Genomic DNA, 27,187 nt, shown 5'->3' on the forward strand with positions numbered 1-27,187 from the left:
AGGAAAGTACAAACAATTGGACGACAATGATATATACTGCAAAAGCAACGTATAAATTGGCAGACTTTTTTAAAAAATACGACATCGGCGAAAACTAAGAATAAACACTTACTCAAGGCATCCGTTTAGGAGCCACGGCGTATAAGAGCTCTCCTACGAATGCCGACATAGTTACATAGGAGAAACAGGACGACAAGTAAGAACGAGGTTCAGAGAACACTAGAGATTACAGCAAAAAATGCGGAATTCAACTATCCCGAGTGCTACTTTGCGAATCACATGATCGAATATAAATGCTCCCCAGCAAACATCAATAAAAAAGTCAAGGTCCCTCACATGCAAGCAAAAGGCCAACGTCTTTACCCACTCGAAAACATGGAAATCTACAAACAAAAAGGTTCGACGATAGAATAATAAACGAACAGACAAACAATAACACAATATTTGAATCTTTAAAACTTATTCACAAAAAATACAAAATAATCCCAAAGGTGCAACAGAAAAACGCGAATCAACAAATAAACACAATACAATAAACGAACCAAATCAATAAACACTAAAAAAAGGTCAAACGACTAAAATTACTGACTTCTACCTGCCTCAGCTAACACCACAAGTTGATCAGTGAAAAACCACCTCCGTTTCTTATTCAGCACATAACACACACATATATTCATAGACAAACATCCAATTTGACAATACCTGCTCATTTATATAATAACTATAATAACTTTTTTGGACAACAGCACCATTATTGGCAGTCCCTATTATTATACTCAGCTGCGCAAAGCTCACAAGTACATATATTAATTTTGTTCGCATAACGGTACCACGTAACGGCATAAACTAATCAAGATAGACATAGACTTCTATATATCAAAATGATCTGGGCGAAAAAAAAATTCATTTAGCCATGTCCTTCCATCCGTCCGTAAACACGATAACTTGAGTAAATTTTGAGGTATCTTAATGAAATTTGGTATGTAAGTTCCTGGGCACTCATATCAGATCGCTATTTAAAATGAACGAAATCGGACTATAACCACGCCCACTTTTTCGATATCGAAAATTTCGAAAAACTGAAAAAGTGCAATAATTCCTTACCAAAGACGGATAAAGGGATGAAGCTTGGTAGGTGGATTGACCTTATGACGCAGAACAGAAAATTAGTAAAATTTTGGACAATGGGCGTAGCGCCGCCCACTTTTTAAAGCAGCTGTAATTTGGCAGCTGAGTATGTAATGTTCGGTTACACCCGAACTTAGCCTTCCTTACTTGTTTTTCATTTTGAACCGAATTAAATAATTTATTTTGCAGTGGTTTTCGCTTCGATTTAGGCATTTCTATAAAAGAACGCCTCTGTTGCTAGTCCAGTTTGAAGGGATTCGGAAATAATGGGTGGTTCGGTTTGTAACCGGTTTGTAGCTCGGATCAAAATGACTATACGAAAACACGACCAAACGCGTGTCTTAACAGTTGTAACAACCAACTTTGACAACTGACAAACAGACCGACGAATTGCCGAAAGCATTAACGATATGCATAGCTACAAAATTGGAACGATTTAACAACTAGGAACAGTGAACATATGTATGTACATATGTGGCATGTACTTTCATATATCCACAGATACCAACAATATGTTGCAATTACTCTCTGCGTTGTGGTACGAACTTCGGCAACATAATGGGTTTATTAGATGTGGAGAGCAAGAAATTGGTGGTGGTTTCAATATTCAAATGAATGCCAAAATTTATATACGAGGATATTCGAGAAAGTTCGGTTGGTTGATAATTCCTCTTTCAAAAAGCAAAAAAAAAATCGAAAAAATCCTTTCCAATTGTTTTAAGAAAACTCTTTCAAAATTTTAAAGCCGTGGGTTAAATTGAAACCAAATAATCGTCAAATAGCTGTGGACGGAAGTCAAAACTTTAACTTCATCGTAAACAGAAATTCGCTTTTGGACTTTCTAAGGTTTTTAGGCGTTAACTAACACCATTACAAAATTTTAATGAATGCCAAATTACAAAGGAAACTACCTCTACTGGCAATTTCGGGGTGATTTTGCTGAATCCAGAAAGCATATTTTTCTGTAGATGACAAGCTCCGCAAGCGATGGCAACCCTCCGACGGATGAATTCGTAGCATCATGTTGCCAAAACACTAGTACCAACTCATCAACACCAGGCACACCAGCAGCAGTCGGAAGGCACGAACGACATTGCCTAAATCCATCAAGAGATAACTAATAACATGAATAAAAATAGTATCCGTATAGCCGCAATTCAAGAGACGAAGCTAACAGCCAGATTGGACCTATTAATGATTGCTACATCATCCAAAGGAAAGATAGCGCAAGGGGTGATGGTGGAGGCCTCGCTTTTACCACCCATTATACCGTACAATGCAGTCTATTTTAAACCAATGAAACTGTGAAAGCGCGCCTTTTATTTATTTCAAAAAAGCAAATTGGGAAGACTATAAAATTTGCACAAATCCTATTCCGACTGATGTCTGGAAGAGCGCGTTCGGCAAAGGAATCACTTCAGCTTCGAAATAATACTACATTTTCCGGCCGAAACTGCAACCTTTGCAAGAGTACGTAACCTAGCGAGAGAGCTCAACCCTATAGAACCTCACGTTAGGAATATCAACTTGGAAATTAACCTGTTTGGAATGCATTTTCAGTATACAAGGCTAGACGTCGTGCAAACAGCCGCCCATAACCATCACCCCCAGAGGTTATAAAAGGGCCAAGATTTCTAAGTCAATAGGCCCAGATGGTATAGCGACGCCAATGCTGAAACACATTGGCGTTGATGGTAAGCTACCTGACGCACGTTTTAAACTTGTTGAAGTCCCTTCTCATTCCCGAACAATGGAAAATGGCAAGATTAAATCCATTAATAAAGCCTAGAAAACCAGCTAACGAAGGTGATTAATTTCGACCGAACTCACTCTTTTCGCCAGTAGTGCCAGTTTATGCATATAAAAGAATGCTGGGGTGTACTCTCTCTCTCACTGGGTATTTACCGCAATTGTAAAGCCTATCCTATACTATGGAGTCCTTGTTTGGCGTTCAGCCACACAAAAAAAGACCTACCTCAAAAAATTACAGGGGGTATAGAGGCTATTAATGCTTAACATTACGAAAGCCCCGAAAACAACGCCGACGGCTTCACTGTATGCCATTCTGAACATTGCACCTGTAGACCTGGTAGCAAAGAACGTATCGTTAACAACTGCAACGAGGCTCAGTGTCTCGAGGCAGCTTGATCGCAGACCATACGGCCATAGAGTATAGCGTCAACAATTACAGGACGAACAGACTACCTGATTCGGTGTCTGCGCTTTGAAGTCGCTCTTAGAGCCACAATAGAGGTTGCGCAAGGGATGGTTTGCGCAAGGGTGCCCAGATGGCGGACGAAGCGATACACGTGTACCTCGATGGGTTCAAAGTGGTGGAATTATTAGGGTCTGCAGTATACTATGCTGATCAGGAAATAAACTGATCCTACAAGCTGCCAAATCACTGTAGCCAAAGCAGTAGAAGCACTGGAAAAAATAGCTTAAACTGCAGCCTCGTCAACTTTTATATCGTCAGCCAAACAACAATTAAGGCAATAATCTCGCATATAAAAGTGTGTTAAGAGTGTGAGCGGTCCCCGGAATCGGTATGTATATAAATATATTACGCTTCTGAGAATAGATGGAAATGAAAAATCGGATGAGCTAGCTAGACAGGGCGATAGCTGCACTTGATCGACCAAGAAAGACGTGGAACTAAGCGCGGGGTTGAAAAGTGTCGAAGAACATGCCCTACAACCTGAGACTAAAAAATGTACTCTTATCATTGAAAAGACGAGACTGTAGGCTAATGATGGGTATTCTGACTTGACACTGTCTGCTGGCATCATATGCTTTCAAATTAGGCCTTGTCAGTGATAGCAGAGGAAACGATCCAGCACGTTTTGTACTGGTGCCATGCGTTTGTCAGAAACTCCAGCTATTAGGAGTGATAGAGCTGTCAGATCTAAAAGCAGCAGGTGTCATGGGTCATAGAAAGCTGCTAGTATTTGCCATGACGACCATGACCACCCTGACAAATTACGGACTACAACAGCAAAATCTCGTCATAAGACGGTGCTCGTGGCACTTGACCTGTCAAAAGCTTTCGACACAGTGAACTACTACACAATACTCCAATACATAGAAGGTTCACCCCTTTCCCCCTTGTCTAAAAAGATGGACCGCAATTATCTGAATAACTGACAAGATTCGGTTAATATAGAAACGAAACCTCAAAACCGATGAGAAATAAACAGGGTGGTGTCTTATCTCCACTTATGTTTAGTTCTTACATATCAAAGCTGCCTAGTTACTATTATTTCATTTTCCGACGACTGCACGATAATGACAATAGGACCTGACCAGACAAATTGCTTTCTGAAATAAATAGCTATCTCCCCAGTCTTTCTGGTTTGTTCATCACCTTCCGAATCCATGGCAACTCTTTTTAAGAAGCGGAAGGAACAGATGGCCCAAATATTGGACGTTTACGTCGATAGCATTGCGGTACCGACAGTCAGTATCTAGAGATATTAAATCCACACAGAATTGGTAAACACCTTTGCTACGTTCCTTGGACTCCTCGGCGATTTGTAAGTGGTCGCACCTATTGAATACGGCGAAGCACTGTTAACACAACAAAAACAGAGACTTATAGTGCGTGGTTTTTGTTCGTGGAGAGAGAACTGTACTTTTAAATTGTCTAGTCAAATGACTAACTTTACTGAACGAACGATTTTGAACGTTCAATGTTGACCAAGGCCATTTAGTGGAACGGTTTGCCAAACCAAAGTTTCTTAATTCGGTGATGGGTAATTCAAAATTTTCTAGCCTTATTTCTTCTTTCTTTATCCACAGTTTTCATTTGATATCCATTATTCATGGTTTTGTTTGTTTTTTCATTATCATAATCCAGCAATCGGTCGAGCTTATAGTACATTATTCCACTGCGTTTTAGATTTGCTGTTATATATTGTGACGAATATTAGCATGACTAAGTGATACTCACATCACTAAGGTTATTAAATAAAGGCACAACAACAATAAAGCAAGCTGCCACTCCTGTTTACGTAAACAAATCAATCATCATATTCTCACATACATACAAGGCAATGGAGAGATACGCACAAACACATGTAATCATCAGCCGAAATAGTACTCACATATACAGACGCATATGGTTACAAACTACAAGTATACCTGTATATGGCTGGTAACCAAGCATGAAGTTCAAGAAATAACTAGACCTTAGTAGAAGTATGCGAATGAAGCAACGGAGAGTAAAAAAGCAGCGCAAGCTGAGTAGTCAGAATCAGTTTGATTTAAACACGCAATTAGTTGTGAAGTATGTGTTATTGTGAAGTACTCTCAAAGTAGTCTAATAAAGATCATTTTGCATTACTGAATATTGGAGTTATTTATAAACAGTTTAGCGATTCGAACGTTAGCAGAAGGTTTTAAATAAGCGGAATAATCCCAGAATTCGTTACAATATGTATATTATATGCAGCATTAGGTAAAGAAATTGCACGTAAGAGACGTCGCCCTATCTGTAGCCTCGTTGGTTTCTCTCATCCTAGCTATTCCGTAGAATTTTGCTTATCGTCAGAATCATAATAAGGTCCAATCAGTTCATCGAGTTCGGGCTTCAGTCTTACGAAAGAAAAACTGATAACCTTTACAAACTGTTCGCCTTCGTGGATCTGGAATAACTGATTCGTTGTTGTTATAACTGCAAAAACACGAACGAAGGTTAAAGAGAGTGTTGCGGATGTTGGTAGACCTTTACCGGATATAACTCTGTTCAGGTCTGTTATTTTAGTCACCTCTTATAAATAAAAAAAATAAATGTAAGGCGCGATAACCTCCGAAGAGATCTAAGGCCGAGCTTCTCTTCCAATTTGCGTCGTGCTCCTCTTGATTTTTCCCTACAAATTGGCCGGACGGGACCTATATGTTTTATGCCGACTCCGAACGGCATCTGCAAGGCAGATGAGTTTTCACTGAGAGCTTTTCATGGCAGAAATACAATCGGAGCGCTTGCCAGACACTGCCGAGGGGCGACCCCGCTTAGAAAAATTTTCTTCTAATTGAAAAATCTTATTTCTAAAATTTTGATGTTGCTTTGCCCGGGAGTCACCTCTTACGACAGGCAAAAATACCGCGATGATTTTCTAAACCTTTAACCCGCTTGAGCGTCATCTACCTCGCTATCTAGCAATGAGGTGAAGTGCTCCCTCCCTAACTTCACTACAACTTTTTGTTAGAATTTACGGTCTTTATTCCTATTACCTAGCATCTGATACTTCTCGCACTCGCTCCGTTCGGCTTCACTGTTTTTTCTTCTATCTTCGCTTAACTTCCCTCTTCCACGGTAACTCTCCTTACATGGAAGCCAATAAAATTTGAAGTGCATTGTAATCAACCTTCGTAATTTTTGTCATGAGCTTTGTTTGTTCATTTTCGGGGATGATAGTACCAGTGATATAGAAGTGGGTCTAGGAGTGTTAGTGGAAGTAGGAATGGAAGAAGGAGTGTGTTTGCGAGTGGGGGTGGGTGTGGGTAATGTTATGTTGAACTGGGCGGTCAATAAAGACCTCACATAGGCTGAATGTGTCCATAGTGTTACCAGAATTTGTTTGATGACCAAGCATTAAAAACGCCAAGTAGGTACCAGGACCAATGTCATTAAATAACTTCGTCCTCTTGGCGAATACTAAAAGTTTTCTAGGACTTAGGTTACCGAGATCTGGCAACTATGCCGCTCCTAGTAACTGGAACTTTCAACTTGGCGAGCGCAAGCACGAACACAGAACGTGCTTAACCGTTTCTTCCTGCAGCTCGCCTTCTTATACCTGCCGCTACACAGTGGTCAGTCTTATATGGAGTTGGTGGCCAAAAATACTTCCATTAGAGATATCAACGTGAAACTTTGGTCACGACTTTACAAATATGTTATTTTTCCATAAAATTGGTGCGGGTGATACCTTCATACCGACCCACAGCCTCCCACTTTCACCGCATGCATACAAAAAGTAAGTAGATGTGGGGGAAAATTGGTAAGGTGTTTCTATCGCAAATACAATGCTTAATAGGATTAAATAAAGAAATTAAAGTTATTAAAAGATCTTGCATATATAACAATAACAAAACAACAACACACACAAAATTTTACATTTGCATATCACCGACTGGATAAAATATAACATACGACAAAATTTATCAGGGTGAAGCTATCAGAAAACTGTCGCAAAACATAGTTAGTGGCAGAAAGTGGCAGCTGATATTAACACTTTAGAATCATAAAACTTTGAATAATAATAAGATATGAGTCCCAATGTGAGGATCGGTGAGGAATCCAACTAAAACTCTAACTGAAATTGAAATATTTGTTCAAATAAACACCTATGAAGGCACTGGTGAAATTTTAAATAACAAAACAGAAAAAAAAACAACAAGCTAAAGACACTAAAATTATTTCAAAATTAAGTAAAAACCTTTGACTTCAATATTCATTTTTATTTATTTCGATACAATGATATTTTAGGTAAGTAATATTTTCACCCCCGCTGAGCGGGTTGTGCGCGGGGCTTGGGACCCGCCACGTAAAACCATACTCCAATGAAATATAACAACAAGCCTCGGACAAATACACTCTCTATTGATGACGACCATGGCAAACGTTTGAAGGACAATGAATTTAGGGCATGCACCTGGAACGTCCGCTCCCGATGAGGTGAAAGACACTTTTTATGAACAATTAGAACGCACATACGAGCGCTGCCCCCGTCATGATATAAAAGTCGTGCTTGGTGACTTTAACGTCAGGGTGGGCAAAGAAGGTGTTTTTGGCCCTACAGTCGGAAAGTTCAGCCTACACAATGAAACTTCTCCCAACGGACTGAGGCTGATTGACTTTGCCGGTGCTCGAAACATGGTCATATCCAGCACGAGGTTCATGCATAAAAAGATACATCAAGCTACATGGCTGTCTCCTGATCGAAATACTCGCAATCAGATCGATCACGTTGTGATAGACGGACGGCATGCCTCCAGTGTTTTAGATGTGCGCACGATCCGAGGACATAACATCGAATCGGACCATTATCCCGTTGCAGCCAAAATACGCACCCGCCTCAACGCGGCTAAAACCTAGGAACAAAAAACACAAGGAAAGCTAGACGTCGAAAAGCTTCAATCACAACTGACTGCCAATGATTTCGCAACTCGTCTCTCACACCTGTTCTCTGAGAGCACAACTCATCCTGAAGGAATACAGGAGCAGTGGGAGCATATCTCCAAAGCACTTCGTACTGCCGCCGAGGAAAAAATTGGTTACCGGCGGCCACGAAAAAACAAATGGTACGATGAAGAATGCCGCGTTGCAACCGAAAGAAAAGACGCTGCCTACAGGGCTACGTTAAAATCGAGCGCGACAAGAGGAGTGTTTGAACGCTATCGTGAGTTGAAAAGGGAAGCGAGACGCCTTTTCAGGAAGAAAAAAGCAGAAGCAGAAAGCCGTGAGTGCGAGGAGCTTGAGCTGCTAGCCACCAGGAATAACGCCCGAAAATTCTACCAAAAAATACGGCGACAGACGGAAGGTTTTAAGACCGGGGCAAACTCCTCTAGGAATGAAAACGGCGACCTTGTATCTGATGTCCAGAGAGTGCTTAGAGTATGGAGGGAATACTTCTCTGCTCTCCTAAATGGAGGCAGCAATTCACCGCGCAGAGATGAAGAACCCGATCCCGCAATCGATGATGATGGAATATATGTCCCCCCGCCCGATTATGACGAAGTTAGAATAGCAATAACCAGATTGAAAAACAACAAGGCCGTGGGCGCTGATGGATTGCCTGCGGAGCTATTCAAGTACGGCAGCGAGGAGTTGGTAAGGCGCATGCAGCAGCTTCTTAGCAAAATATGGGCGGACGAGTGCATGTTCGACGGTTGGAATCTAAGTGTTCTTTGCCCAGTCCACAAGAAGGGGGATACTGCAAAATGCACCAACTATCGTGGAATCAGCCTTCTTAATATCGCATATAAGGTCCTTTCAAGTGTATTGTGCGAAAGATTGAAGCCCACCGTGAACCGGCTGATTGGACCTTATCAGTTCGGCTTCAGACCTGGTAAATCTACCATCGACCAGATTTTCACAATGCGCCAAGTCTTGGAAAAAACCCGTGAAAAGAGAATCGACACACATCACCTCTTCGTTGACTTTAAAGCCGCCTTCGACAGCACGAAAAGGAGCTGCCTATATGCCGCTATGTCTGAATTTGGTTTCCCCGCAAAACGTATACGGCTGTGCAAAATGACGTTGAGCAACACCATCAGCTCAGTCAGAATTGGGAAGGACCTCTCCGAGCCGTTCGAAACTAAACGAGGTTTCAGACAGGGTGAACCCCTATCGTGCGATTTCTTTAATTTGATGCTGGAGAAAATTATACTAGCTGCAGAACTTAGCCGCACTGGAACAATATACTATAAAAGCGTGCAATTACTGGCATATGCTGATGACATTGATATCATCGGCCTAAACACCCGCGCTGTTAGTTCTGCTTATTCCAAACTGGAAAAAGAAGCGGTAAAGATGGGTTTGATGGTGAATGAGGGCAAAACGAAGTACCTGCTGTCATCCAGCAAAGAGTTAGCGCATACGCGCCCTGGCAACCATGCTACTGTTGGCAGCCATAATTTCGAAATAGTAAAAGACTTCGTTTATTTGGGAACCAGCATCAACACTAGCAACAACATCAGCACTGAAATACAGCGAAGAATCAATCTTGCCAATAAATGCTACTTTGGACTAGGTAGGCAATTGAAAAGTAAAGTCCTCTCTCGGCGAACGAAAATCATACTCTACAAGTCACTTATCGTACGCGTCCTGCTATATGGGGCAGAAGCATGGACCATGACAACAGCAGATGAAGCGGCTTTGGGAGTGTTCGAGAGAAAAGTTCTTCGAAAGATTTATGGACCTCTACGCGTTGGCGATGGCGAGTACCGAAGAAGATTTAATGATGAGCTGTACGAGCTATACGCAGACATCAACATAGTCCAGCGAATTAAAACGCAGCGGCTGCGCTGGCTAGGCCATGTTATGCGAATGAATGATGATGCTCCGGCCAAGAAAGTGTTTCTATCGGAACCCGCCTATGGAAGCAGAGGTAGAGGGCGGCCCTCACTCCGTTGGAAGGACCAGGTGGAAAACGATTTAAACTCCCTTGGTGTGACCAATTGGCGCCTTGTTGGACGGCCATAACCGTTTAGACGGTTTAGCGCCAATTAAGTAAGTAAGTAAGATATTTTAGGTGCCCCCATAAATTCAGAAACACATTTTTTCAGAAAACATTAGTCAGAACCCTTTTTTCAGAAAGACAAAATTCAGAGGTCAAAACTTAGAAGTCAAATATCAGAAGTCTAATTTCAGAAGTGAAATTTCAGAAGGCAAAATTCAGAAAGCAATCAGACGACAGAAAAAACATTAAATTTTCTCAAAATTCAAAAACGTTTATTTATTTGGAAGGAATTATGTATAAAAAAAGGTAATACAATCTAAAATTTTGAATTGTGTGCAATAGCAAGCATGTAAATAATTAATTGTTGTCGCGTTTATCTTTTTCAAATGAATTTACAATTATTGTTGTTGTATCGGCCTACTGATTTGTAAGATCGCGGGTTTGAATCGAGCTCAAGGCCTAACAATAATTATTTTATCATTATTATTGTTACAATAAATTTTAATAATTGAAAAAATTATTAAATTAGAATAGTAGAAAGAAAAAATTTAGACAACTGCCAAAGCTCATAACCATTCAGCCATCATAGCGGTTTTTTGTTTGTCTTCATTATTCCTACTTCTATTCGGTTCTTTGCCAATTGTTATTCACAGCACTGCGATATCTGTTCCAGAATGGATATGAAAATTGGACTTGTTTCATGGCAATGATGCCATAGTGTCATATTTATTGACACTTTTTCCCCGTGCTCTGGGATGTATTAACAATTTTTGTTGTTTCAATTACGAAAAAATGTATCATAATAATAATGATAAAATAATTGTTGTTAGGCCATGAGCTCGATTCGAACCCGCGATCTTTTGAATTTACAGTATTAAAAAAACCAAGTCTTTATATTTTTTCTTGCGTTTCCGATATTGCTCGCCTCCAGCTGAAAATTGCTGCAGTTTTGTTTCTATTATTGCCTGTTCGTTTTTTGTTTTATTTATGCAATTAAATATGTTAAGGTGTGTCCCAAACGCACTTCGAATGACGTTGTGCCACCTTTCGATGGAATTATTTGTATGGACTTCACCCAATTTGGTGATATTATACATATTCCATAATTCTATTGAATATAACGCCTTCTTTCGACGTTGCTGTGTTCCAGGCTGAAAAAAAATTCAGAAGCAAAATTTCAGAAGTCAAAATTCAGAAAGTAATCAGACAGCAAAAAAACATAAAATTTTGCGCAAAATTTAATGTTTTCTTGCTGTCTGATTACTTTCTGAAATTTTACTTCTGAAATTTGACTACTGAATTTTGACTTCTTAAATTTGTCTTCTGAAATTTTATTTCTAAAATTTGACTTCTGAATTTTGACTGCTGAAATTTGACTTCCGAATTTTGACTTCTGAAATTGGATTTCTGAATTTTTGTTTCTGAGTTTTGAGTTCTGAATTTTTGTTTTCTGACTAATGTTTTCTGAAAAATGTGTTTCTAAATTTATGGGGGAACCGATATTTTATGTAATTTTTAATAGTTTAAACTTGCAATTTATTTTTAACTTGCTCACACTGCAAAAACCAACTAATACCATAACCTTACTTTTGAAGCTATTCTTAAAGAGTACATTTCGAATACAACAAAAACAAATATTCCTTTTAAAAGGCTGTTATAATAAGAGATACTAATGACATATTTGGTGACAAACTTTTCACTTTGATTTTTTTATTTTTGGCCTATGGAACCGACCACTGTGCACCGTCCATACCATTTACGGTCGACTCATCGAGTGCTGCACCCCGTTTTGTCAACTCATCGGCCTTTTCGTTACCTTCTATCTTTTAATGGCCGGGTCGGAGCGAAGTCTCTCTAATGCATCTTTGCATTCCAGGACTCTTCTAGATGAAGTACTGTATGAGGTTATTGCCTTGATCGCCGCCTGACTATGAATATATACATTGACGCAACTGCAGCTTAAGCACGCTTGCTCCAGAATTTCTCTCGCTTTTTTCACGGCTGCAATTTTCACCTGAAAGACACTGCAGCTTGTAGAATAATCTAATAATCTGTATACCCCCCCTAGTTTTTTGGTATTCGTACTTTTTTGCGTAGCTGTCCCCCAAACAAGAACCCCATAATAAAGTATGGACTTGGCAATTACCGTAAGCACCCAATGAGAGAGTTTGGGCGTGCATTCTCTTGCATGCTTACAGTGCCATGGAGGCTTTTTTCGCTCTCTCTTCACATGAAGTTTCCACGGCAACTTACTATCTAATATAAATTCCTATTGATGACCAGCGTCCTCTGCTTTTTTTTCTATTAAAAAGCGCGTTTCCTCATGGTCAGCAAAGAAAACCAAATTATTGTTATTAACACCCTCATATTAGCTTCGCCTGTATGCTTGTATGTAACCGGCATTAAACGGACAGATGTAATTGAAGCTTTGTACACTTATCAAAGACCGATGGCAATGCAATTATTTGATGGTGGGTTGACATAAGGTCAACGGACAAAAATTGGCACTAAGTTCAGTCGACACTTTACACATGCATCAACGACCAATGACAACGCAATAAGTTAATGCCTGAGTGACATAAGGTTAACGGAAATAAGGTCGATTGGCCTTATAACTTAAGATTGCCATAAGGTCAATTGAAACTTTGTACACGTATCAAGAACCGATGCAAAAACTTTATGGAGCGGTGACATAAAGTCAATTTAGCTTATGAGCATATGAATTGGTCATAAGGTCAACTGAATTTGTGACTTTTGGTGTAGCGGCATGTGACTATTTGGGGGAAAACGCCATTAGAGTATTTTTAACGAATTGAGACCAGCACATATTATTTTTCATTCGACAATTTGCGAGTGTTTTGCTCTACACGAGTATTTGTACTAGGGCTGGGACTATCCGCATATCCGGATATCCGTTGACACGGATAAAATCCGGACGGCATGGATATCCGGTTAATATTCGTTTGTGAAACTATCCGGATTTATGAAGATCCGGTTAATAACCGTATTTTTGGATATCCAGTGAAAGCGACAAATTGATGTACCATATATGCTAATTTAACATTAATAACAATAAATTCGTGGGGCATTTAAATCTATTAACAGCGTTTTTCACAATATAATTAAATGGGACTGTTCTTATTTTCACTTGTTTGTAAAATTATAGATTTTTAATTTTTGACGTTAATTTAATATTCTACAAACATATTTTGTGAATAATTTTTCGATGTTTCAATTTTGATATGCAGATATTCAACTTTTATATTCCAGTATCCGGACATACGGATATCCGGATTTTCCGTTTACGTATCCGGATAGCCGAACAGCGGACATTTTTTACAGTCCTTATAGTAAAAGCAATCTCTCTGCCGAATTTTGTTACGATAGGTTTAACGATTTTTGATTTATGATTAATAATATTTGTAAAATTGATTTTATCACAAGTGGGCAGTGCCACGCCCATTTTAAACATTTTTTTCAAATTTTTATCAAGAGTCAATATCAGTCCACATATCAAATTGCATCATTCTAGGTGCATTATTTACTAAATAATCAGGTTTTTTGTGTTTTCCAAAATGTTATACATATATATAAAAAGTGGGCGTGGTTATCATCCGATTTCGCTCATTTTCAATACGAATCTATTCTGGGTCCAGATAAGCTCGTGTACCAAACTTGGTGAAGATATCTCAATATTTACTCAAATTATCGTGTTAACGGACGGACGGACGGACGGACGGACATGACTGAATCAAATTTTTTTTCGATACTGATGATTTTGAAACATGGAAGTCTATATCTATCTCGATTCCTTTATACCTGCACAACCAACGGTTATCCAATCAAAGTTAATATACTCTGTGTGCAAAGCCCCCTGCGAGGACAGGCACCTTGTAGTGGTGCAGGGGCTTACGCCGATCGTAAGTGGTTGGGAGCCGGCCGGATAGGGGCAGCCTGGCTACTAACATCCGGCTGATTCGTCGCGCATGCGAGCGGTAACCAGGAACTGTCACCTCCTAATCCAGGGTGTTATGCGACACCGTGCCCATTGGACTGGTTTGCAGCCAGGAGGTTTACAACACGGGCTGTATTATAACGGCGCCTCTCTGACACCGGGCCGCCTTGGGGAGTAACTATGGCCTTACCGCGTCAAGGGGCTCTGCCGCGGTGGACGAACCGAGTTCCCCTATATATTAAAATAGATCACTACGCTTGCCAAGTCAAGCATGTGACCGTACGAAAAAGATGATGAATACAAACATGAACAACAAAAACCAACAACAAAAACAAAGTGAAGGAAAAGAAATGAGGTTAAATGCTAAAAGCGGCGGTAACAACAAACGCCGAAGAGAAAAACAGGGCGAGAGAACTTACTCCCTGAGTCATCTAAACCTGACGGCGGAAGGACTTGCCCTTTTCGAGGAGCATGACAGAGACGACGATGACCAAACGTCCGATTGATGACAATTTGTTATTGATGATAATTTGTGATCGGTCGCGGCTGTTAGGTGGGGCGAAGCACTGCTACAACAACAACCAAACGTCCGGGAGCGAGACGGTTAAAAAGTTAAAGAAGGACACGGCAGCCAGACTCCAACGCCAGAGTGGGCAGAGCACCACCAAGACGGTCAGCGAGGACAAACAACACCACGGTGGGTCAACCACCACCGTGAAGAATGTTATGGCCAACAAAAGTGAACAGCACAGTGGACATAGCACCACGAAACCAGAGAGCAGCGCCAAACCACACCTTGGTGGGTTAATCACCACCAGTGGGCCAAGGCGAGCAGAGGTTAAGAAAAGCGATAGGAGCCCGGAAAAGGGGCACCCATCCACCCAAGAAAAAAGCGCACTCAGCTACAGCCATTGCGAAAACCAGCAAAGGAGAACCCGAGGGGATATGGAAGAGCGGCGGGAGAGTCGCAAACGCTCACCCTCAAGAGAGAGGCATCGACACAGCAGCAGAGAATCAGCAGCCAAAAGACATCTGGGTGAAGAATATGACCGCGAGTACCCAGGAGGACGAAGACGATTCAATCCAAGGGACGACAAGGTCGAGCGAGACAGAGGAAGGAAGAGGTTATACACGGGACATGAAAGACGTTCGCCGAATAAGAACGCAAATGCCAGAGCAAGGTCATCGTCGTTCGAGGACTCTGGCACATAGCAGCGTCATGGTGCAAGCTGGTCCGAACTGGGAGAGCCAGGTGGCTTTGACGACCCTAGAAGAATCGGGCTAAGTGGAGCAGGTATGAAGTGGTATCTTCGGTACCTAAAGCAGGGAAGGACTCCGGACAGTACACGCGAGAAGGCACTTCAGCACATGAGGCCGAGCAAGAAAAACCCGCCCCCGGGAAATCAAGGCGTGGCGAGCGAGAAACGGCGAGGGGCGAGCATGCATCGCATCACCGCGGGTCACATAACCGCGGGCACCAACAAAGCCGTAACATCAAACAGAGCGCTCCCGCTGACAACCTGAGAGGAGGTCAAGCAAGACGGGAGGACGCACCACAGTCCAGGGGACAGAGGGCTCACCGCACACCTTCTACCTGCAAGGATGAGCAAATAGCCGAATGGCTGACTAATATCACACCAACTTTACAGGGTTGGGAGGACCCTGCCCTTATTACGAGGAAAGGGGATGATATACCGCCGACGCATACCGTCGCAGTGCCGAGGAGGGAGGCTTACGGGTAAACGTAGCTATCGACAAGGCATCATTTATCAAAATAAAAGAAGCTGGTTTCAAGGTGGACTACCGGTTTAGCTTTGTCCCGGTCAGACCCTGGAAACAAAAAGCCCCAGCTAGTGTGGAACAAACCCACTCACAAGCGCAGAACACTGGGGAGCAAATTGCCCAGTGCCCAGCCAGCGTCTCGTCAGCCACAGGCGCAACACCCGGGTTAATCACCGGTTAGGAGCCTACGCAAGCTCCCTCATCACAGGAGTTACTGGAAGGGCTGAATTTAGAGAACCTAGGGTTGGAGGACAAAGGAGAGGAAACCCTGCAGCTGTCCGGTGAGGACGAGCCGTTAAGGTTTCAGCTCTGACCGACCCACACACAAATGTTGCCCAGATCAACCTGCACCATGCTAAAGCTGCTTCGGCAGTAATAGCACGCAGGTTCGCCTCGGAAGATCTGGGCATAGCACTCATCCAAGAACCTTGGGTGTATAAGGGTCAGGTGAGAGGCCTAAAAGAGAGAAATAATAAGGTAATTTGGGATCTTTCTCAGGAAAGACCAAGAGCGTGTGTAGTGCTTAACAATTCCATTAACTACTTTTGCATTACAGCATTAGGCAGTGATGGAAATACAGGAGTCAAGGAACATCGTCTTCGCAGCGGCCTATTTTGCGGGAGATAACCACGGGGTCCCTCCAGAGGGTGTGAAGAAACTGGCGGAATATTGCAGACGGGAAAAATTACCGTTAATCATGGGGTGCGCGCTAAAGGAAAGCTAAAAGAGAGAGCTTCAGGAAATTTTGCGAGCGTATAACAGAATTTCCAGAGGCAGCAAGGCTTCATAAAGCCCTAGCCAAGGACCAAAGGGAGACGCGACTATCGATGAAACTCCGCGATGGAACCTATACAAGGACAGAGGAGGAAAGAGCACATGCCCTGCTTGCAGCGCACTTTCCGGACGCATCCTCGGAAACCTCGCCGGAGGAGGTTCGAGAGGTAAGACCGACACCCACAGATTGGAACCTCGCCAAAGGACGACAGCACAGTTAAGTGGGCAGTAAGGTCTTTCCAGAGCTACAAATCTCCGGGAGTGGATGGTATATATCCAGCCTTTCTGCAGCAGGGAGAGGAATTGATCCCACACCTGGCCAGGATTATGAGGGATGGCCTCGCACTGGCATACATCCCATTAGTGTGGAGAAGAGCAAAAGTGGTATTTATACCTAAAGTGGCAAAAAAGGACTACTCTAGTCCAAAGTCCTTTAGGCCTATAAGCCTGACATCCTTTGCTCTGAAAGCAATAGAGAAAATTGTAGACCACGTGATTAGATCAAAGGCTCCCGATAGAATGCCACTACATCGAGATCAGCATGTATATAGGACAGGCAGGTCGACAGAAACTGCATTGTATCAACTGTCCACAGAAATCCAAAGTGCGTTCGAGTGCGGGGAGATAACGCTATGCGCATTTTTGGACATAGAGGGGGCTTTCGACAACACGACACACGAAAGTGTGAATCGGGCACTCGAGAGAAGAGAGATACAACGTCCAATCCGTATGTGGATAAACGCCTTATTGCGTACGAGGACTGCCGAAACCTCAAGTGGGGACGGTACAGTAGAGATCAAAACAACGGAAGGATGTCCACAAGGGGGCGTCCTGTCACCCCTGCTGTGGAGCCTGGTAGTAGATGAACTTCTACAGAGGCTCTCATAAAACGGAATTCGATGTCGGGGGTACGCGAATGATATTGTTATCATTGTAAGGGGTAAATTTGAGAGCACCCTTTGCGACATAATGCAAAGGGCATTGAGGTTAACGAAAGAATGGTGTAATGAGGTAGGGCTAAGTATCAACAACAACAAGACATCCATTGTGCCCTTCACCAGGAAAAGAAAATTGGAAGGGATTAGGCAAATCACAATGGATGGAGTACAGATGGAGTACACGACTGAGGTGAAATACTTGGGAGTCACGTTTGACTCTAAGCTCTTATGGAGGAAACACGTCGACAATACCATATCAAGACTACAAGAGCAATAATGGTGTGCAGACGTATTGCAGGAAGATCCTGGGGATGCAGCCCAAAGATCCTAAGATGGATGTACACTATGATAGTGAGACCTATCATAGTGTACGGAGCAGTTGCGTGGGCATCAAGGAGAACCATGGTGACCGTACAAAAATCACTCACGAAGCTTCAACGCTTAGCGTGCGTCTGCATTACGGGAGCTATGCGAACATGCCCGACGGCAGCAATAGAGGTGCTGCTTGAGTTAACGCCTCTACATATAATAATTGAGCAGGCAACCAGGAGAACTTTAGTAAGCATAGCTAAAGAGGGATGTGGAAGAGGCAAAGTGATACAGTCACGGAGCATGGCGAAGCTGCAGGAGCACATTCCACTTATCCAACTTACCAGAGATGATACGAGGAAGATAATTAAGTTTGAGAAGCGCTTCAAAATAGAGCTGGGGAACAAATGTACGTGGGACACCTCCAGGATTGAAGCGCTTCACCAGGAACAGACTATAATATGATACACCGATGGCTCGAAGACACCGGAGTGCATAGGAGCGGGGATCTTAGGCCCCCGAACCAAACTATCCCTACCACTCGGAAAATATCCGAGCATCTTCCAAGCCGAAGTTGTCGTCATAAGCCGGTGTGCAGAGATAATTTTACAGCGGGGATGTACCAACGAGAAAATAGCTCTACTCAGCGACAGTCAAGCTGCACTCAAGGCATTATCTTCAGTTGAGATTAAATCATCAACAGTCCTTGAGTGCTAGAGAGGTTAAACAGTCTAGGAGTTAATAACACCAACCGTCTTGCATGGGTACCTGGACACAGAGGAGTAGATGGTAACGAGCGAGCGGACGAGCTTGTCAGGTTGGCAGCGGCCGGAAAGCCAATAGGTCCCGAGCCTATGGTCCCAATAGGGTCACATACAATAAGGGAGGAATTTAGACAAAAGGAGGCGTGCCTCAGAGAACCACACTGGCGTGAAAGTCAAAGACTTCGGCAGGCAAAGGCACTAATAGGAGGGTACAACTCAAAGCGATATAAGGCTATGATTAATCTCCCAAAAAGTAGCCTTAGGATTTTAACAGGTATACTCACAGGTCACTGTAGGGTAAAGAGCCATATGCATAAATTGGGTATATCGGCTAGTAGCCTCTGTCGATTCTGTGATGCCGAAGATGAGCCTGCAGAACACATCCTGAAGGAATGTGATGCAGTCGCGAGACGAAGGCTTAGGATCCTAGGATCATCCAAATTAGAAAATAGTCACATACATTCTCTGAAGCCGAGAACCATTCTGGATTTTCTCAGAGAACTCGGCTTGGATGAAGTGTTGTAAAGAGAATGAGGGCACAATAGACCAATAGGTCGCAGTGCTTAACCTCACAACATCTATCTATCTATCTATCTGTGTGCAAAGCACACTGAGTATAAAAAGCTCTGAGAAAACTATAAAAAAAGACTAAGCCCCGATTTTTCTTATTTTTAGAATGCACTGAAATTTTCCAAACTTGTACGAGTTTAACTCGCGCCATGAGAAGTTAGCTGAACGTTTGAAAGATAACTTGTCGTTCTGTCCAAATTATTTAAGCAATTACGAATTTTAGTGCCTCACTCATTAGTTTTGAAAATGAAAACGTCTAACAGAAATAAACTTGTTCAACATTTTAATTCTCATTCGTCAATAGATATTACATTGTTTCATGGCGCTCCAAATAAGGGCGCTCAGATGAGTTTAATGTACGGTTGAGGTACGCCCTTTACATATAAAACTTGTGGAACGAAAAACGAAAAAAAAAAGTTTAAAATACGGCTTGTCTCTGTTGAAGACACATCTTTAAATTTCACTTCAGTAAACTGTAAAGTATGTTCCAATTTCCCTATTTCAAATTTCTAGGAATTAGAGACGATTTTAATATTTTTTTTTTGTAAATGAATTTGTGTAACGTAAGCAGAGCAAACATTTTAGTAATGTTTAATAGTCGAAGTCTGAGCATGCGAATTTATTGTAAACGACAGGCGATATTTACTGTTATGCTATCGCACAATGCAATAAGACTTGAATATCGCACTTACCTTGTTTTCATCATTATCACACTGTAAAAGAAAAGAAGAAAGTCATATTAGCACAACGTTTATTCTTTTATTAAATAGTAGTAATACTTACGATATTTAGCCCCATTCCAATACTCTTGCATGTGACGCCCGCCTAAACAAATGAACGAAATTAAAGTGCATATTTAATTTAAAGCTTTTTTTTATTTATACTAAATGTAGGTAGTGTATCGCATTCATTCATAAGAGGTGTTAACGAGTATTTTTATTGTAGTATCTGTTGTATGCGAATGAAAGATGACGCTCCGGCCAAGAAAGTGTTTCTATCGGAACCCGCCTATGGAGGAAGCAGAGGCAGAGGGCGGCCCCCACTTCGTTGGAAGGACCAAGTGGAAAACCATTTAAACTCCCTTGGTGTGACCAATTGGCGCCAGTTGGCAGAGAGAAGGAACGACTGTCGCGCCTTGTTGGACTACCATAACCGTTTAAAAGGTTAAGCTTCGATTAAGTAAGTAATCTGAGCGCAAAAATGGTTATAAAAAATAGCAGTTTTTATTAACTTTTATTCGCGAATTGTATCCCTCCAACCAGCTACTAGGGAAATATAATAGGAATGAAAGGTGATCCGTCCCCGAAAATGTGCTGCTCAGCATCCACCAAGGGAAGCAGAGTAAAATGGTGGGCTCAGCAACCGATGGAGGGACCAGGAGAAAAACGATTTGAGTTGCTTTTGTGTTTCAATGCACCAGATTGAAAAACGGTTTAACGAATAAACAACAAGGAGGGAAGTAATTATATCCCTACAGACAGATACAATAATTAGAAAGAACTACTTAACTTAAACTGAAAAAAAAAATATATAAGTATATACATATATATAACTTCATTATTATAGGAAGTTGATATTATTACATAATAAGTAGCTTTTCAACTGAAAATTAAAAACGAATTTTGAGTAGGAGAAATCTAAATCTAAGAAATTTGACACAAAATTGAGAAATTTTACACAGAATTGATTGTGCGGTTTAGTACTATACAGTTCTACTCAACCCAACGAAAAAATTTCATACCGGCGAAGGGTTCTGTTGGTAATATTTATATACAGTTTCTCAAGAAGTACCGGAAGGTCTATTTTTCCAGAGAAAATATCAAAGATATAAGAAGAAACCAGCAATATTCTACGTTTATTTGGTGATAGTAAAGATAACAATCGGCAACGTGCCTCATAAGACGGGATCGATCCCTCGAACCATAGCGAAAAAAGGGCAAAGCGCAGAACCCGCTCCTAGCGATTAATATGACCGTAATAAATTACTACTATTGTTAGCTTTCTTTTTGTGTAGCTACAAAAACACTCTCCACGAACTTTGGAGAGCTGGTATAATCGTCCTTTGCCGAATACTAAAATAGTATGCTGGTGTACAAGCATGTTTCAGGATTAGCCAAATGTTCTATGATCTAATTGGAGACTTTACAGACAATCCAGCTGGCGTCAATAGTCGGGGTTTTAATATGATGCATGGACCAGAATTTCCCCCTTTTTGCATTGAGGTCGTCGTAAGAACTCAATGACGGCGAGCACTCCTAAGTTAGTTCACAATTTAAAGTCATAAATCTTGCTACAAAGGAAGTGTGTACAATGGATACTCTAGTACAACCATTTTCTAATTTCAATCGGGTTCGCTGTTGTGTCGCATGTGCCATTCGTTTTGTGAAAATTGTGTGGACCTCAACCACGCGCAAAATACATCGTCCATCAATACCCCAGCGGGTCAGGGGGCTAAGAATATACCCGCGGCGGTATGCCTGTCGTAAGAGGCGACTAAAATACCAAATTGATTCAACCCTTTCAAGGTGTTGTTAGCGCAAAATATAGCTTCTCCAACCCAATTGTAAACCTCACCTATCGTGGCTAATCCTGTTACTTTAACAGCCGAGTCTCTGGCGACCCCAAGTTCCTCACGGATCTAGGGGTGTGAGGGCGGTATGGCCTTGAAGGTGCTTGTTACCGGAACGAACCGGATTTGCATCCCGCAAAATACCATCATCATCGATCTTTCTTTGAACTTCCGGCGAACTAATTTTGAGGAGCTTAATAATGCTTTCCTCGATGTAACTTGGGAAAATCTTTTTAATTCTCAGGACGTCAGCGCTTGCTACGATACCTTCCTGTATAAGTTGTGTGAGATTTTTAATATCAAGGTGCCTCCTCTTGGGCCAAAACTAAACAAACTGCCTTGTATAGGGCTAATACTACGGATACGTTCCTCAAGGAGCAATATACAACTAGTGTGAAACAGTTTAACGTTCTCGATAAATTTCTGTATAACCAGTACATGGGAAGGCTCGAAACGCTGGCTCTTCTAATATTTCCACTTGCATGCACTTTAATGGCAAGTGCGCGCATAATGGCAAGTGCGCGCAGTCTCTGGATGGTTCTGTTAAACTTTTCGCTGAATTCTTTAAATCTAATTTTGAAGATGATGCTGCTGTTCCGAATCTGCTCTCTGCTGTCAATGAACGATTAGATTTTGGATTGCTCACGATCTCCAATACCGACGTTGGCAATGCTATGTTAACACTAAAGCCCTCACTGAAATGCTACAGTGATGGCATCTGCGCGTATGTTCTGAAGCACTGCAGCGTATCTTTATGTTCACCTCTTTGCTACATCTTTAATTTATCTCTCTCATCTGGCATTTTTATTGATAGATGGATATGTGCTTCGATAACACCGTTTTTCAAAACCGGGAATAAAAACGATGTTTCAAACTATAGGCCTATTGCTAAACTTACTGTTTGTTCGAAACTTTTCGAAAATATAATAAAAGATAAACTATCCTTTATAGTCAAACGCATTGTTGAACCCAATCAACATAGTTTTTCTGTCGGACGCTCTACTGTCACTAACTTGGCGTCTTTCCCGGATTTTTTTATATCCGCATTTAAAGATGGATCTCAAGTTGATGTTATATACACGGACATCTCGAAGGCCTTCGACAAGGTCTCTCACCAGATTCTCTTATATAAATTTGAGTGTATTGGCTTTCACTCTGTGTTTTTAAGCTGGTTGAAATCCTACCTGACGAATAGACTCTTGTGTGTTAAGATCGAAAATCTTAAGTCCCGTTGTTGTTGTTGTTGTTGTTGTTGTTGTAGCAATGCTCGCCCCACCTACTAGCCGCGACCGATCACAAATTGTCATCAATATCCTCTAACGGGAGTCCAAGGAAACTTGCCGTTTCAACAGGGGTGGACCATAAGGAAAGGGGTGTTAGAGGCGTTGGTTCCACATTACAATTAAAGAGATGGTTGGTGTCATGTGGGGACACGTTGCAAGCGGGGCATACATTTTGTATGTCGGGGTTGATTCTGGATAGGTAAGAGTTTAACCTGTTACAGTATCCAGAACGAAGTTGAGCAAGAGTGAAACGCGTTTCCCTGGGGAGTATGCGTTCCTCTTCTGCGAGTTCTGGATATTTAAGTCCCACTCTTTTGTCGCAACATCTGGAGTGCCTCAGGGAAGTATTCTCGGTCCACTCCTGTTTGTGCTTTTCATAAATGATATTGGTTCCTGCTTCAAAAACTCCAGTTTTCTACTATTTGCTGATGATCTTTAATTTTTCCGTAGAATCAATGCCCTTCGGATTCCTGCCTTCTGCAAAGTGACCTTAATAATGTGGATGATTGGTGTCGCGCCAATAATCTTTTCTTAAATGTTAAAAAATGCTTTAGTATGTCTTTCTCAAAATCCATGAGCTACTATTCTTCGTTGTACTCTATTTCAGACATCCAGTTGGCGTCAATTAACGAACATGTTGATCTAGGCGTTGTCTTTGACTCAAATTTCACATTCACCAATCACATATGTTATGTGCTCCCAATGGCCTATAGGAACCTTGCTTTTCTTCGCAGATATGCAAGGGACTTTAAAGATCCGTATACTAAGAAAGCTCTATATATATCGTTAGTGCGCTCCAAACTTGAATATGCTTCCAATATCTGGAACCCTATCTACAGTAATCATTCGGCCAGAATAGAAAGAGTTCAAAGAAAATTTGTCCGTTTTGCTTTGAGCTCCATACATTTTGATAACCCGCTGCCTTCTTATTCTTCTCGTTGTCAACTGATCAATCTGCAATCACTTGAAGCGAGGAGAACGGTGCACTTGGTCATGTTTGTGTACGACTTAATTGTGGGCTCTTTGGACTGTGCGACTCTTCTTGTAGAGCAAATTACTTTTATTTTAGCCCAATTTTCCGCGCCCTTACAGAATTAAATAAGCTCTCTACTACATGAGGCAAATGGTGAATTTCAATACAAGGATTGCTGAGAGGTCCCAAACGAGAATAGATCTATTATATGCAAATGCTGATGTACTGTCCTGTACTAATCTTGAAAATCACAGAATTTCTGATCACGAAACCATTTCATTTGCTTTCAAAGTGTGTAATTCAAATCCTCTGCGGAGAATGATACCCACAATGTGTTGGAAGAATTATTCTGCTGATAACCTCATTTACTTATTAAGAAACTATGATTTCAGCGTATTAAAAATATGCATCTCAATGACTCGGTTGAATATATAAATACCTGCTTATCACACTGCATGGGTTTATTAACATCAGAACAAGACAGGATAGTGAGGTTGAGAAATAAGTGGTACGATCATGAACTGACGGAAATTAACAAATTAAAAATCCAATTGCACTCACAAGCCAGAAGATCTGGTGAATTTTCGGAATATAATACGGTTGCGAAGTATTATAAGAAACTAATCAAAATTAAAAAGATTAAGTATATGGAGAAAAATATTGCCTTAAATTCTTCTGATAGGAAATTAATGTGGAAACACCTCAAGCAAGCAGTAAACTTAACTGAGGTGCGTGACAATATCCTGACAGTGATTGTAAATGGTATAAGATATGAAACACCCGAGGATATAGCTCAAGCATTGAATTCCTTCTTTGTTGATAGTATTGGTGACATAAATCGAGAAATCGAAACTTTGGATAGTGGCGGCAGTGTGAAATACACGGTTAGCACATGTCTGAAATTCCAAGAAGTTACGGTTGATGATGTCATATTGGTAGCTAAAATGTTAAAAAATAAAATCGGAGGAACAAATGGTAAGAGTCTAGTTGAGGGGTCGACTGCTAATACGCTACCAAAAATATCGAGAGAGGTGTCAAACGACGCGTCTTGACCGAAGGCGGAAAATAAAAATTTTAACGCGTTCAAAAGATATTAAGGAAAAACCGAAAAAAGACCCGCGGGTACCTCCGAAACCGGGGGTCGGATCCATAGAATTTTTGCGCAGAACACCTTTCTGCGTTGGCGGCCTTCGGCCGCGCTTATAAAAAATTACCCTGGGCTACGCCATGCCAAGTCCGGGTGTGTGGTATAACCGTGGCTACCGCCACGGTGATGCACAATTTTTTTTGTGGGTACAAACACAACAACAACCACATGGAAAACGCCAACTTCAACTGCAAATATCTCCTGACAGAGATAAAATTTTTCTTTTCCGCCTTCGGATTATTGTTCTCGAGATTAATACGCGTCTTTTGACACCTCACTCGATATTTTTGGTAGCGTATTAGCAGTCGACCCCTCAACTAGACTATTACCGAACAAATTTACTATCAGAAGGAGTAATTAAGGATTCGGTGTCATACATGGGACATTTCTATGCGGATATCATAAATAAATCATTAGTAGAGGGAATAGTGCCTGACGCATGGAAAATATCAACAATAGTGCCAATAAAGAAGGTAAAAAATTCATTAAAGGCAGAAGATCTGAGACCGATCAACACGTTGCCGAATATCGAAAAAATTGTAGAAACAGTAGTAAAAGATCAGCTCATAAGTTACTTGGAAGCAAATAAAATACTAATTAAAGAACAATCCGGTTTCAGAGAAGGCCACTCTTGTGAAACGGCTTTAAATTATGTAATATCGAGTTGGAAAGAAGAACTAAATCAAAAGAAAAGTATACTTGCGGTTTTTATCGACTTGAAGAGAGCATTTGAAACTATAGACAGAAATATAATGATTAAAAAATTAGAAAAAATTGGAATTAGGGGCAACGAGCTGCAGTGGTTTCAGAGCTTTTTAGGTAACCGAAGACAAAAAACAGCCATTGAGTCGGTTGTCTCGGAAGAGGTATTGACAGGAATTGGATTGCCACAAGGATCGGTTTTGGCACCGGTCCTATTTAACATATATATAAATGATATATTTTCGGCGCTTAAACATAGTAAAATAAGGCTGTCTGCGGATGACGCACTGCTCGAAGTAAGTGAACTTGATATCATGTTAGCTAGGAGCAAAATGCAGGAAGACTTGAACACCCTATACAGGTGGCTCTGTAACAATAAGCTTAAACTTAATGTTAATAAAACCCATTTTATGGTCATATCTAGAGCGATGAATAAGGAATCTTGTAATATCGAGCTAAAAATAATGAACTCAAACATTAACGAAGTTAAAACTTTCAAGTACTTAGGGGTTCAGATTGATAATAAATTAAAATTTAATGATCATATTGATTATATAGTTGCCAAAATAGGCAAGAAAATTGGTTTTTGGAAAAGGTCATGCAAATTTATCAGTAGAAAATACAAACTGAAAGTGTATAAATCCATCATAGAGCCGCATTTCATATATTGTCCCACAATATTCTTTATGGCCAATGTAACTCAGGTAGATAAGCTATAAGTTATGCAAAATAAAGCTATGAGATTTATATTAAACATGAGGTATGATACTCCCATTAATAACATGATAGAAGCACTAAACTGGTTGAGTATAAAACAGCTCATATTCTACCACAGTATGAAATTTGTATTTAATATTAAGCACGGTAAATTACCAACATACCTCAGCGAAAAGCTTAGATATATAAATGATGCACACTCATACGTAATCAGAGAAAACAATAATTTTAGATTACCTCTTTTCAAAATAGAAGTGGACAAGCAAAATATATTTTATAAGGGCCTGAAATATTTCAATGAACTTCCTAATCACATAAAAAGTAGTAATAACTTCAATACCTTTAAAAAAAAGTTTATTGGAGCATTGCAAAACCCTTCCAATAAGATAAAGTT

General features: G+C 41.0%; 1 protein-coding gene across 14 annotated transcripts in view; it reads right to left on the reverse strand.

Annotated features, from left to right (window-relative positions):
- LOC137251409 (streptococcal hemagglutinin-like) overlaps positions 1-27,187 on the reverse strand; it is a 124,339-nt gene that overhangs the window by 87,558 nt on the left and 9,594 nt on the right. For 13 of the 14 annotated variants that reach the window (XM_067785911.1, XM_067785908.1, XM_067785903.1 and 10 more), the window contains 2 exons: positions 20,186-20,227; positions 20,095-20,115 (listed from right to left, as the gene is read on the reverse strand). The exons of the other annotated variant lie outside the window; for it this stretch is intronic. In XM_067785911.1, coding sequence (XP_067642012.1) covers positions 20,095-20,115; positions 20,186-20,227 — 63 coding nt within the window. The remainder of the gene's footprint in view (positions 1-20,094; positions 20,116-20,185; positions 20,228-27,187) is intronic. 14 annotated transcript variants of the gene reach the window in all.

Source organism: Eurosta solidaginis, chromosome 4, assembly GCF_040869045.1.
Source record: "Eurosta solidaginis isolate ZX-2024a chromosome 4, ASM4086904v1, whole genome shotgun sequence".
Taxonomy (NCBI): Eukaryota; Metazoa; Arthropoda; class Insecta; order Diptera; family Tephritidae; genus Eurosta; species Eurosta solidaginis.